The sequence below is a fragment of the Sturnus vulgaris genome, chromosome 7 (assembly GCF_052056855.1).
Source record: "Sturnus vulgaris isolate bStuVul1 chromosome 7, bStuVul1.hap1, whole genome shotgun sequence".
Classification (NCBI taxonomy): Eukaryota; Metazoa; Chordata; class Aves; order Passeriformes; family Sturnidae; genus Sturnus; species Sturnus vulgaris.
The window spans coordinates 40739006-40751894 of record NC_142249.1 but is presented as its reverse complement, the minus strand read 5'-3'; the positions used below and the strand labels follow the sequence as shown (position 1 = coordinate 40751894).

The window sequence follows — 12889 nt, the reverse complement described above, 5'->3', positions numbered from 1 at the left end:
GGCTGGGATGGAATTCCATGGATCCCTGGGAGTGCCCAAGGACAAGGCTTGGAGCAGCCTGGGACAGGGGGATGTGTCCCTGCCATGGCAGAATTGGAATGGGATATTCCTTTTTTTCCCTTCCCACCCAGCCCCATCTGGGATCCTGGGAATGCTCCCCTGCCCTGCCACTCCAGGATTCCAAACCTTTCCTATTTCACCCCCTCAGATATAAATGAGGATTTACATCCCAACCCCTGCACCTGTCCCAGTGATGGAAAACAATCCCAAGAGCCCATGGATCAGCACCAAGAGTAACTTTTCCCAACAACATTCCTTCCAGGGTGCTGGGACTCCCTGGGGAATGGGCACAGCCCCGAGGCTGCCAGAGCTCCAGGAGTGTTTGGACATCCCAGGGATAACCAGGGTGGGAATCTGGGGTGTGTATGCAGGGCCAGGAGCTGCATCCCTGATCCCGTGGGTCCCTTCCAGCTGTGGCTGTCCCAGCTGTGGCCATTCCCTGCTCCTGCTTCCAGGCTCAGACCCCCCCTGGAAAACACTGCTCTGGAGCTGGAACCTTGGAGAAGGCTTGGAAATGTGAATAATGAGTTAGGAAATGTGAATAATGAGTTAGGAAATGTGAATAATGAGTGAGAAATCCCCAATGTGCAGTGGGTCAGGTGTGTGTGTTTGCACTGGGTGTTGGGGTTTAAATTTGAGGTTTTTACAGTACAGGGGTGGGGATGGGACAGGATGGAGAATTTGGGGTGGTGTCTTTTTCTTTGTTCTTCTTCTTCTTCCTCCCAGAACTCGGGCAGTGACCTTTGGTTGGTCAATGTCACTCTAAGGGTGCTGGGAATCCATGATTGGGTCCAAAGGATCAATAATGGAGGGGTTCAACTTTTATTGGTGTGTTTGGCTTTCAAAGGCCTTGGAGCAGCCTCAGCTGGGCCATTTTCCCACTTCCAGCCAGGAGCTGGAGGTGCTGTCACACTTCCTGTGATTTCTGAGCAGATCCAATAAACATCCAAGCCCAGCACGAGAATCCTGTCCCAAGGGAAGGATCCAAGATTTGGGGTTGGGGTGGATTTCCATCCAATCTTTGGGATATTGGGGTGGATTCCCATCCAATCTTTGGGATATTGGGGTGGATTCCCATCCAATCTTTGGGGTGCTCTGAGGAGCTGGAGGTGCTGTCACACTTCCTGTAATTTCTGATCAGATCCAATAAACATCCAACCCAAACACGAGAATCACCTCAGTCGTGTTTCTGTTCATCCTGGCTCTAAAAAAAAACCCAAACAAAACCAAAACCAAAGCACTGCTGAGGGGTGCAGAGCCCAGCTCCCAGCCCACAGCTCTCACCGGGGTCAGCATCTGGATGCTCTCGGCGAAGTTGCCGATGAAGGCCATGATCGTCATCTTCTGCATCAGCCTCTCGATCTTGCTGAACTGCATCATGAACCTGTCCTCGTCTGAAAGGTTCTCCAGGGGTTTCCTCTCCCTCTCGTAGAGCCTCAGCACCTTCACCTCGTTCTCCGTGGGCAGGAACCGCATCAGGCACTCCACGAAATCCACTGGGAGAGTCTTCAGGTCAAAGCTGGGGGGAAATCCCGGGAAAAGGGGATGGGGGTAAAGCTCAGCCAGGCTCTGGAGCCAGGCTGGGAGAGCTGGGAATGTTCCCCTGGAGAAGGGAAGGATCCAGGGAGAGCTGGGAATGTTCCCCTGGAGAAGGGAAGGATCCAGGGAGAGCTTCCAGCACATTCCAGGGCCTGAAGGGGCTCCAGGAGAGCTGGAGAGGGACTGGGGACAAGGGATAGAGGGACAGGACACAGGGAATGGATTCAGGATGGAAAAGGGAGACTTAGATGGGATATTGGAGTATTGGGATATTGGGGTAGTGGAGTATTGGGATATTGGGAAGGAATTCCTGGCTAGAATGGAATTCCCAAGAAGCTGTGGCTGCCCCTGGATCCCTGGGAGTGTCCAAGGCCAGGCTGGAGCACTCTGGGACAGTGGGGGATGTCCCTGGATGAACTGGATGGGATTTAAGGTCCTTCCCAGCCCCAGGCAGTCTGGGATTCAGCTCCACGTGGAGAAAAGCAAAGAAGAAGCTGTGCAGCTCCTCCTGCCCTGGGAATAGATCCAGGGATTATGGGAACGATGCTGCTTCCATTCCCAAACACGTGGCCACTCCCCCACCCCTCCAGGCTCACTTTTCCAGGGAAAAGAGGTGGGGAGGAGCAAATATTTGTATTTAATTGCCCAGAGCACCCTGAAGCCCAACTGCTGAACCTGCCAGGACCTGGGGCAGGTTTGGGTCACCCTCAGCCAAAGGCAAAGCTTGTGCATCCACACTTTGGAGAAATTCCTTAAGGGAGGAGTGGGAGATGTTTGACACGGCCAGGAAGAGTCTGGCTGGATTTGGGATCAGCCCCAAGGATTTGGGATCAGCCCCAAGGATTTGGGATCAGCTCCACCTGTCCCAGGAGCAGGGAAGGATCTGTATCAGCTCTGGGCCGCTCCACAAACCCAATTCCATGGCAAATCTGCTCCAGCACCTGGATAAACCCGGCCTTCATGGAGCAAACCAGAAGAGCTGCCTCTTCCTGGGCTCCCTCTGGATTTGCTCACTGGAACTGGAGCAGACTGGGAGCTGCCACGGCAGACTGGACAGGCTGGAATGAGCTGCTTTAATCAAGGAGCTGCTAATTTATCCAACCTCAACAGTGACTCAGCAGCACAAAGCTGAGAGGTTCCTGAATTCCAGGAGTTCTCATTCCTGGGAATTCACCACCATCCTGTCCTTCCCCTGGAATTTTTTCCAGCATTTCCCCCAGCTGCCCACTCCAAGGCATTTCCCAGCAGTCCCAGCACCCCGGGGCAGGATTCCTTTGCTGGGAATTGTGTGTACTCACACGTGGATGGCTCTGCAGATCTCATCTGCCGTTTTCCCAGCTTTCCGAAGGGTGATGGCCAAATTCTTGGCTCTGTTGGCATCCAGCAGCGTCACTTTGTTGGATCCTTTCTGAGGAATCTTCTGCTTGCTGGAAGTCAAATCCATGGCTGGGCCCTGGGCTTTTGTTTTGAATATTTCCTCAAATTCATCCACGTTTAGATCCTGCAAAGGAAAGGATTTATCCTGCAGGGAAAGCTAAATCCTAAAATGCAGAAGTGCAGGAAAAGCATTGTGGGGGCTGAGATTGGATCATGGAGTCAGGGAATGGTTTGGGTTGGAATCTCAAAGCTCATCCCATTCCAGGGACAGCTCCCACTAGCCCAGGCCTTCCCAACCTGTCCAAGCTGGCTTTGGAATCCAGAGAATTCTGTCCAGGCTGAGGGATGGAAGGAAAACATTCCTGAGCTGGGATGAGGAAATCTGGCCAGATCCCAGAAATCCAGCCCTGCACATGTTCAGAAATTCAGGAGAACATTCCTGAGCATTGGTGCTTTATCCAGCCATGGATAAAGCATCCATGGGAGCATCCAGGACCTGGAATGAGCCCCTTCCCAAAGTCCCTGCCCTGCCAGGACCTGGAATGAGCCCTTCCCAAGGTCCCTGCCCTGCCAGGACCTGGAATGAGCCCTTCCCAAGGTCACTGCTGTGCCCCATCCCTGTGGAGCTCTTCCCACAATTCCCTGACAGGAGGGGACAGCCAGCTCTGCTCCCAGGGAACAGGGACAGGAGGAGAGGAAATGGAATCAGGTTGCTCCAGCAGAGGTTTAGTTGGATATTGGGAAAACCTTCCTGGAGAGAGTGGTGAGGCTTTGGAAGGGGCTGGAGCCCCCATTCCTGGAGGGATTGAACCCCCTGAGGATGTGGCACTTGGGGACACAGTGCAGTGCCAGGCTGGGGGTTGGACTGGGCTGTCTGAGAGGCTTTTCCAAGGCAAACATTCCATGATTCCATGTTTTCCTGGGAAGCTGTCTTGGTTTGCCAATCAGGCTGTGGCCAGCAGTGTGTGCTCTGTCCCAGCTGTTAAACCAGCTGGGCTTTGGATCTTTATCCCCAAAGGGATCTCTCCTGTTCATGGCTCAGCTGTTAAACCAGCTGGGCTTTGGATCTTTATCTCCAAAGGGATCTCTCCTGTTCATGGCTCAGCTGTTAAACCAGCTGGGCTTTGGATCTTTATCTCCAAAGGGATCTCTCCTGTTCATGGCTCAGCTGTTAAACCAGCTGGGCTTTGGATCTTTCTCTTGCCCACAGCCCATCCTCCCTCCAGGAGATCTCTCCTGTTCATGGCCATGCAGTCCCAGGGCAGGGCTGATCAAATTCCATCATCCCATTGGGAGATGCTCCAGCCAGGGCAGGAGCCGAGCATTTCCTACCCAGATCAAAGGGGAGATTTGGAACAGCAGAGCAGCCTTTTCCCACTGCATCCCAGAGGAAAACCAGAGCCTTGCACATCATCCCTGCAGCTTTGGAGGAAAACTGCACCTTGTGCAGGAGCCCTGCTCCAGCAGAACCACATCTGTCACTGCAGGAGGATGCAGCCACCATGGGATGGGACTGCACCAACCCTGACTGACTGACGGGGGCACCTTGGATTCTCACTCTGACACTGCTCTGGGGTTATTTTTTTTTCTAACACTGGAACTCTGAGGCCTCTGTTGCACTTTGTATTAATTTAGTGCTGAACTTTCTGTAAAAGACCTTTTTTCCTGCCAAGCACCAATTTCTCATTTTAATTTCTCCAAGTAAAGAACTGCCATTCCCATTCCCACATCCTCACCCGAGAGCCCCTTAATCCCAAGACTACAACAATTCGGAGGGAGGGGCTTTACACTGTGCATTTCTAGAGAGGCTCCTGCCTTCCTGAGCAGGCAGCTGTGTTTGACACCAGGGCTGGGGACAGCAGGGGTGGGGACAGCAGGGGTGGGGACAGAGCAGGAATGGGGACAGGGGACACCAGGGGTGGGGACAGGGGACACCAGGGGTGGGGACTGCAGGAATGGGGACACCAGGAATGGGGACAGAGCAGGAATGGGGACAGAGCAGGAATGGGGACAGGGGACACCGGGGCTGGGGACAGGGGACAGCAGGAATGGGGACAGGGGACAGCAGGAATGGGGACAGCAGGAATGGGGACAGGGGACAACAGGGCTGGGGAGAGCAGGAATGGGGACAGAGCGGGAATGGGGACAGAGCGGGAATGGGGACAGGGGACACCAGGGCTGGGGACACCAGGGCTGGGGACACCAGGAATGGGGACAGGGGACAGCGGGGCTACCTCGAGGATGCGCTCGTCGTCGATCTCGTTGAACACGGTGCCGTTGATCTGGTTGGGTTTCAGGGCCACCCAGTTGAACACGGGCATGCGGAACTTGGTCTTGATGGGCTTCTTGATCTTCACAGCTGGGAACAGCACACGGGGAAACGCTGAGGGGCTGCCCGGGAGCGCCACAGAGCAGCTCCCCAGCGGGAACTGGGAGAACTGGGCACGCCTCGTTATCCCACTGGGAGGAACTGGGAAGGTGGTGCTGCCTCCAGAGGCTGCTGGAGAAAGGGAATCCCAGCCCTGAGCAGGACAGCACCAACCCCCAGGGCTCTGCGAGCTTCCCCAAGGGAAATTTGGGATTCCTGCATCACCACGAGCTGCCTGCATTGATGGGAGCTCCCAGGGAAAAGGGGGACAGTGGGTGAATTCAGCCCTCAACAGCAGAGCCCACAAACAGGTGACAAGAAGGGAAAAAAAGCCCCATTCCCAAGATTTTGGGAAATGGGATTTGGGGAAACTGCAGAGGGGCACCTTCTGAGTAGGTCTGAGTTTCAAGGGCAAAGGGATTGAGCTGCAGCAAATCTGGGCTTTAACAGGGGCTTAAAACCAGGTTTTAATTCCTGTGCTGTGAAAGGCCAGCAAATCCCAGTCATTTGGGAACTTTGGAGGAATTGAGGAATTTAAACAGAGGAGCTGTGAAAATGAAACCTGGAAATGAGGCCTGATTGAGATTCCCATTCCTATTCCTATTTCTAGTCCCATTCCCATTCCATTTGGAAGCCACATAAATAATTTCCATAATCCAGTTCCCATTTCTTTTCCCTTACATGAGACCACAAATTTGTTCCTTGCTACAAAATCAATTCATTAAAGTCCATCAATCAACCTTTTGCTCCTGGATTATCTCCCAAAAATCTGACAAATGTGGAAGAGAAACCCCAGATCCTGCAGTGCTGGACACCAAATGGATAACAGGGAATACACAGAATATTCCTGTGGGAATTTTGGGAATTTTATTGATCCACCTTGTGCTCGTCTACACTAAACAGGGCTTTGCTCTCTGCTTAATTGATGGGGTTAAATAATTAAAATCGTTCCTAAAATAAAAGAAGGGACAGCTTTGAACACCCGTGGAAAAAGGGATTTTCTACTTGTGCACACACTGGAATGGATGATTCATTAATTAGTTAATTAAAGGTTATTCCAGGACAGGGAAGGCAGGAATGCCACGTGGGAAAGATCATGGAGCTCAGAACCCCCCTGCAGATTTCCCTTCCTCCTCCTCGTCCTCCTCGTCCCCTCCCGAGCTCTGGGTGCCCAAATCCCCTGGGTTGGCTCCCACCTCCCCCTGCCCTGGAGCCCCTGGGTGCCCCCAGGCCACCGGGAATGCCAGGATAAGGAATACTTAGCAGGAAGGAACCTACAGAAGAGCTTGATGGGCCCATCTTAGCAGGAAGCAGAAGGAACAGAGAGAAAAAAAAAAAGGGTTAGGAAAGGTGAGAAAAGCAGCATTTGTTATTTCCCAACTCCCCTGGGCCCCACAGCATTCCTGCCCTGGGAATGTTCCTTCCTGGGGAGCCCCTGCATCCAGAAAAAACATTTCCAGTTCTATTCCTTTGGAATTCCCACTGGAAAAAAAAAAAAAAAAAACAAAAAAACAAAAAAAACCCAAACCGGGATCTGCAGCCCAGCAGCTCCCAGGCACCTCCAGGGCCTCACCCCAAGGGATCAGCCCTCCCTCTGGGGCTGCATTTTCCTAAAAAATCACCCTCTGGATGCAGGATGCTTTTTGTCTTCCAAGGAACCCTTAAAGGTTGGAATATTTAGTTGGAATTAAATACTGATATTTAAATAATAAATTAAATATAGAGTCATTAATTTAAATAAATAAATAAAATATTAATATTTAATTAATTGATTTTTTTCTCCTTAATTAAGTTCTTAATGAGAGTCTCTCATTTGGACTGGTAAGGAGCTCTGGAGATTTTTGGGGACACCAGCGAGTCCTTGCTCACCCCCTGAGACACCTGGCAGGAGGCAGTGGCTAAAACACAGGTAAGGATGGGCAGCACCTTATCCTTCCTTCCTTCCAAAAAAATCCCGTTTTTGCCTTTTCTTCCCAAAATTCCCACCAAAAAATTCCTAATTTTTCCCAGATATTTCTTCTCAGAGGAAACCAAACCCATGTTCTGTCAAAGTCCAAACTGAAGTGAGGTGTTTATAAAATACTCGTGGTGTGAGCTTTGCTCCACTGGAGAAACCAACTCTGCCCAAACTGTTGAGTTGATAAATCCCAAAATTTCAGCCAGGTTTGGGGATTATCCAGCTCCCCCATCCCAGCTTTCTCCAAGGATGTCTCGGGCACTTCCAGGGATGCTCGGGGGCTTCTCCGGGCAACCTCGGAGACACCAAAATTCTCCTTCCTCCCACAAACTCCTCATTCCAGCAGCACTGAGGAACTTTGGGGTTTATTTGGGGGAGTTTTTTTTACCTGCCAGGCCAGAGTTGAAGACCACGGTGGGCGAGGCTGTGCCGGGCAGGGGGGGAGCCGAGGGCGGGGGCGGAGGTGGCAGCGCCGGAGCCGCATCCAGAGCGGGACCGGGGAGAGGAGGAGGAGGAGGAGGAGGAGGAGGAGGGGGAGGTGGAGGGGGAGGTGGTGGAGGTGGCACAGACACCGCCACGGGGCCGTTGGGCACTGTGGGATGGAGGGAAAATGGAGTTAGCACGGAGGAATGAAAGGGCACGAAGAAAGAGCCACCACGTCCCCTCCCCATGTCCCCTCCCCACCCTGAGCCACCCAAAGGCTTTCAGCACCTGGAAGCGCCCTCAGGAAAGAAAGGAGCAACTCCTCCATCCAAGGAATGGAGGGAGGGGGCAGCCAAGCGGGGGTCTGTTGGTTTTTTTGGGTTTTTTTGTTTTCCTTACCTCACATTTACATTTATCTATGTACACAAACAACGGGGTGGGAACGCAGGAGCAGCAGAAATTTCCTGGTTTTTACAGGGGTCACTCTCTGCTCCCACAGGGAACAGCCTCGGGCTGGGCATTTCCAGCAGGGATTTCCCCATGGGAAGGGGAAAGCCAGGGGGGTTTGGAGTGCCCACACAAGGATCTCCCTCCCTGCTCACCTGGCTCAGGTGAGCCTGGCAGGGCGGGCAGGGGCGGTGGGGGTGGTGGCAGTGGCACTGAGGAGGCAGCTCCAGGTGTGGCACAGGTGCCCGGCACGGCCTCTGCTCCTGCTGGCACCATCCCAGAGCCCAGGGCCACGGGCAGGATGGAGATGTCCCCGTCCCCTTTCTTCTGGATCTTGATGGTTCCCTGCTTCTCCAGCTCGTGGATCTTCTTCTCCAGCGTGGACTGGCGCTGGATGGCCTCCTCCTTCTCCTTCACCATCTTCCTCAGCGTGTGAACCTGGCTGTTGGCATCCTTGTAGATCTCCTGGAACGGCACAGGAACAGGGAATGTGCATCCACAATTCCAAGGGCGGGATGAGAACAGCCTGATCCAGAGAGGGGATTGCACTGCACGTGCCCAGGGCAGCCCCTCCAGAGAAATTCTGGATTCTCCCACCCTTTGGGATCTCCACAGGTCCCAAACTCCCAGCTGGAATGTTCTAAACCTTGGGAATGAGATGTGTCCATCTCACTCAAGAGATTCCTGGCACCCCCAAAGGGATTCCTGTCCATCCCCTGAGTGCACACACCAACAATTCCACCTGAAATCTGCCCCAGGTTCAGTATTGGGAAGCCAGGAGAATTCCCGTGCCCCAGATCCATGATTTCCACTCCCTGGATCCACCCAGGGCTGCCCCATGCCACTCACCCTGATCACGTCCAGTTCTTTGTTCCTTTGCATCAGTTGCTTTTCCAGTTCCACAATTTTGGCCATGGCCTCGTTCTCTGTATCCTGGAGTTTTTCAGATAACTGCCCAGCAAAAGAGAAATGGATTAAATAACTGGAAAACTGAGGGGTTATCCATCAAAATAAAGAGTTCACTTCTTGGATAAATTGATGAATTATTGATATTCCAGGAAACCCTGAAGGCTTGGAAAGAGAACAGATTGCTGCCTGAGATGGGAGACACCAAGGTTGAATGGGCTTGGAGAGAACTGGGATAATGGAAGGTGTCCCTGCCCTGCAGGGGTTACCTGGATGGGTTTCATGTCCCTCCCAACCCAAACCATTCCCTGATTCCCACAACACCTCAGAGGGGCTGGGCAAGCCCTGCACAGAGAGTTGAGAACATTATTTATTCCAAGGGATAATACAGGGATGGTGAGAGAAGGGAAAAAAAGTATGGAAAATCCTTTTTTTTTTCATTCTTTTCCAGAAGCCAGGCCACGTCTTCCAGCCTAAAGGAAGTGACACCAAATTTGGGGACAGCAAACCCTGAGCATTTCCACAAGAGGATTTTCCAGCCCCTTCCCTCCTGAGCCACTGTTTAAAGCAGGGTTTGGGGTTTTTTTCCCCAATTTCGGGTCTGCTCTGCTGAGGAGTTGGAATATTCCAGGTAAATCAGCTCCCACACCTGTGCCAGGTGAATCCTCCTGGAAGCACAACCAGGGGTTGGGATTTTCCCACTTCAGAGACCCAGCAACCCCAAAGCTTTTTCCAGGTGAGCCTTCCCCCCAAACCAGGTAAATCCAGATCCCCCAGGTGACAAATGCAGACTGCACAGCCAGACTCACGTGGGAAAGGTTTTCCTCCAGCTCCTCCACCCTCTCCAGGGCCGCGTTCTTGGTCTCAGCATCCTCCAGCAGAGCCCCCACGTCGAACACATTGTCCAGGTAAGCCTGGATCTGCACCTGCAGCTTGTCACTCTCCGTGTGCTTCAGCTTCTGCAGGGCCAGGGACACGGGGACAGGGGACACGGGGACACAGGTGATACAGGAACACAGGTGATACAGGAACACGGGGACAGGTGACACAGGGACACAGGTGATACAGGAACAGGTGATACAGGGACAGAGGTGACATATACAGGTGACACAGGTGATAAGGGACAGGTAACACAGATAATACAGGTGATACAGGGACAGAGGTGATAGAGGTGATACAGGGGACACAGGTGACACATACAGGTGATACAGAGACACAGGTGACAGAGGTGATACAAGGACACAGGTGACACAGTGACAGAGGTGACACATACAGGTGATACAGGGGACACAGGTGATACAGGGACACAGGTGACACAGAGGATAAAGAGGACACAGAGACAGAGGTGATACAGAGACACCAGGACACAGAGACACAGGGGACACAGAGACAGGTGACACAGGTGACACAGAGACAGGGCTGGGGGTCAGGGGGAGCTCAGTGCACCTCCACCCCCAGGGAAACCCTCTGGACCCCAAAGATCCCCAGCTCAGCCCGGCAGGGTCTCGTCCCCTGTCACTGCAGGAAGGGTTTGGAACCAGAGCTCGGGGGGTTCCAGCCCAAAACATTCCAGGATTTCCCCTGGGCCTGCTGGGAAAGGCTCAGCCTGACCCCATGGACTCCCCAAACACATCCCCCAGACCCCAAACACAGCCATGACCCCAAACTCATCCCCCAGAGCCCAAACTCATCCCCCAGAGCCCAAACACAGCCATGACCCCAAACACATCCCATAGACCCCAAACCCCTCTCCTGGTGGCTGCTGAGCAGGAATCTGCAGGGACACGTCATTCCCATGGCAGCAGAGTCCCCATGGACGTGTCCCTGCCTGGGCAGGCTGTGACTGCCCCAATCCCTGGAAATGTCCCAGGCCAGGCTGGACAGGGCTTGGAGCTCCCTGGGACAGGGGAAATGTCCCTGCCATGGCTGGGGTGGATGGAGAAATTCTTTAAGTCCCCAACCCAAATGATTCAAGGATCCCATGGAAAACAGAAAAGGGGAAACAAAGCAGCAGCTTCCCCCTGACAAAAAATCCTAAAAGAGATTTTTCCAGCCTGGAGCCCCGTGGCTGGAGCTGGGGGACGTGGCAGGGTGAGGATGGCTGTGGTTCATCCTCCCTTTGTGATCAGGAGCCACATTTAGCTCCAGGCTGGAATTCCAGCTGGCTGCAGCCATCCCCTGCTGGCCTGCAGCTGTGGGGTGAGGGATTTGGGAAAAGGGGATTGGGAATGGGGGAAAGGCCTCTGCATTCCAGCCCAGGAACTGTGGGGTGGGGGATCTGGGAAAAGGGGAATTGGGAATGGGGAAAGGCACCTGCAGCTGTGGGGTGAGGGATTTGGGAAAAGGGGATTGGGAATGGGGGAAAAGCACTTTCAGCTGTGGGACAGCCCTTGGGAAAGGGGAATTGGAAATAGGGCAAGGCCCCTGCATTCCAGCCCAGGAGCTGTGGGGTGAGGGATCTGGGAAAGGGGGAATGGGAATGGGGGAAAGGCCCCTGCATTCCAGCCCAGGAACTGTGGGGTGAGGGCTTTGGGAAAGGGGGAATGGGGCAAGACACCTCCATTCCAGCCCAGGAACTGTGGGGTGAGGGGTTTGGGAAAGGGGAATTGGGAATGGGGGAAAAGCACTTTCAGCTGTGGGACAGCCCAGGAGCTGTGGGGTGAGGGATCTGGGAGCTGGGAATGGGGCTCTGGACTCACATCCAGGTACTCATCCAGGCCCAGCTTGGTGAACTCGTACTGCAGGTGCACTCGGAAGTTCATGTCCTCCACGGAGTGCACCACGATGTTGATGAACTGCATGCAGGCCACCTGCAAGGACAGCCCAGGTGAGCCCAGGTGAGCCCAGGAACAGCTGCAGTGGCATCTGGGACACTGATGCCTCAAATTTTAGCTTCCATATCATCTGTGCACTGATGCCTGCAGTTCTATCTCATGTTTTAGCTTTCATATTTTTTAGATTCTGGTCTGCACTAGGGTATAACTCTGAGCTGCACACAAAGTGTTCCCAGCTCTCCTCCCAGCTCAGGCACACCAAACAATCCTTTGCCAGCCCCACAACCAAGGACAGCTGCAGCTCCAGCCCCAAAAAGTGCAAAGAGCAGCGAGTGGAGGAGAGAATGTGGGAGGATGGGAGTGCAGAGCCTGGAGCTGGGATTGGACAATGAACCCCGAGGTGGGAATGGACCCAAAGTGATCCAAGTGTGAAACTCGGGACTCTGAGCCCACCTCGGGCTCCTGCACTGCCCAAGGTGAATCCTCTGAAGGGTTTTTAATAAATCCCTGCTTTATCCCTTTAGCCCTGCCCAGCCTCTGCTCTGGAAAACCAGCCCTGGGCCTAAACTGCCTGCAAAAGGGAGATTAATCCAGGCCTGGTTTTAAACAGCTGGGAAAGGGAGATCAGTCTGGGCTTGGGTTTAAGCAGCCTGGAAAAATGAGATTCATCTGGACTTGGGTTTAAACTGCCCAGAAAAGGGAGATTAGTTTGGGCTTCGGTTTAAACAGCCTGGAAAAGAGAGATTAAACCAGGCCTGGGTTTAAACAGCCTGGAAAGGAAGATCAGTCTGGGTCCAGTTTTAAACAGCCTGGAAAAATGAGATTAATCCAGGCCTGCTTTTAAACAGCTGGCAAAGGAAGATCAGTCTGGGTCTGGTTTTAAACAGCTGGGAAAGTGAAATTAGTCTGGGCCAGTAAAAGTGAGGTTAATTTAATCTGGGCCCAGTTGGGTTTAGGAGGGGGATTTGCACACAGGCAGCTCTGCTGATTTCCCAAAGTGACCAAGGAGCAGAGCCCAGGGATTGGCACCACCCCCCC

At 53.2% G+C, this 12889-nt stretch overlaps 1 protein-coding gene across 8 annotated transcripts in view; it reads right to left on the bottom strand.

Annotated features, from left to right (window-relative positions):
- Positions 1 to 12889, bottom strand: part of FMNL2 (formin like 2) — a 117912-nt gene that overhangs the window by 12199 nt on the left and 92824 nt on the right. For 5 of the 8 annotated variants that reach the window (XR_015804933.1, XM_088168441.1, XM_088168443.1 and 2 more), the window contains exons 11-19: positions 11777 to 11887; positions 9887 to 10036; positions 9021 to 9122; positions 8327 to 8636; positions 7690 to 7893; positions 6623 to 6643; positions 5211 to 5335; positions 2898 to 3100; positions 1345 to 1579 (exon numbers count right to left, since the gene is read on the bottom strand). Coding sequence is in view for 7 of the 8 variants with exons in the window: in XM_088168441.1 (XP_088024567.1) it covers positions 1345 to 1579; positions 2898 to 3100; positions 5211 to 5335; positions 6623 to 6643; positions 7690 to 7893; positions 8327 to 8636; positions 9021 to 9122; positions 9887 to 10036; positions 11777 to 11887 (1461 nt within the window). In the remaining variant the exon portion in view is untranslated. The remainder of the gene's footprint in view (positions 1 to 1344; positions 1580 to 2897; positions 3101 to 5210; positions 5336 to 6622; positions 6644 to 7689; positions 7894 to 8326; positions 8637 to 9020; positions 9123 to 9886; positions 10037 to 11776; positions 11888 to 12889) is intronic. The other 3 variants (XM_088168444.1, XM_088168440.1, XM_088168445.1) reach the window with 1 other exon arrangement.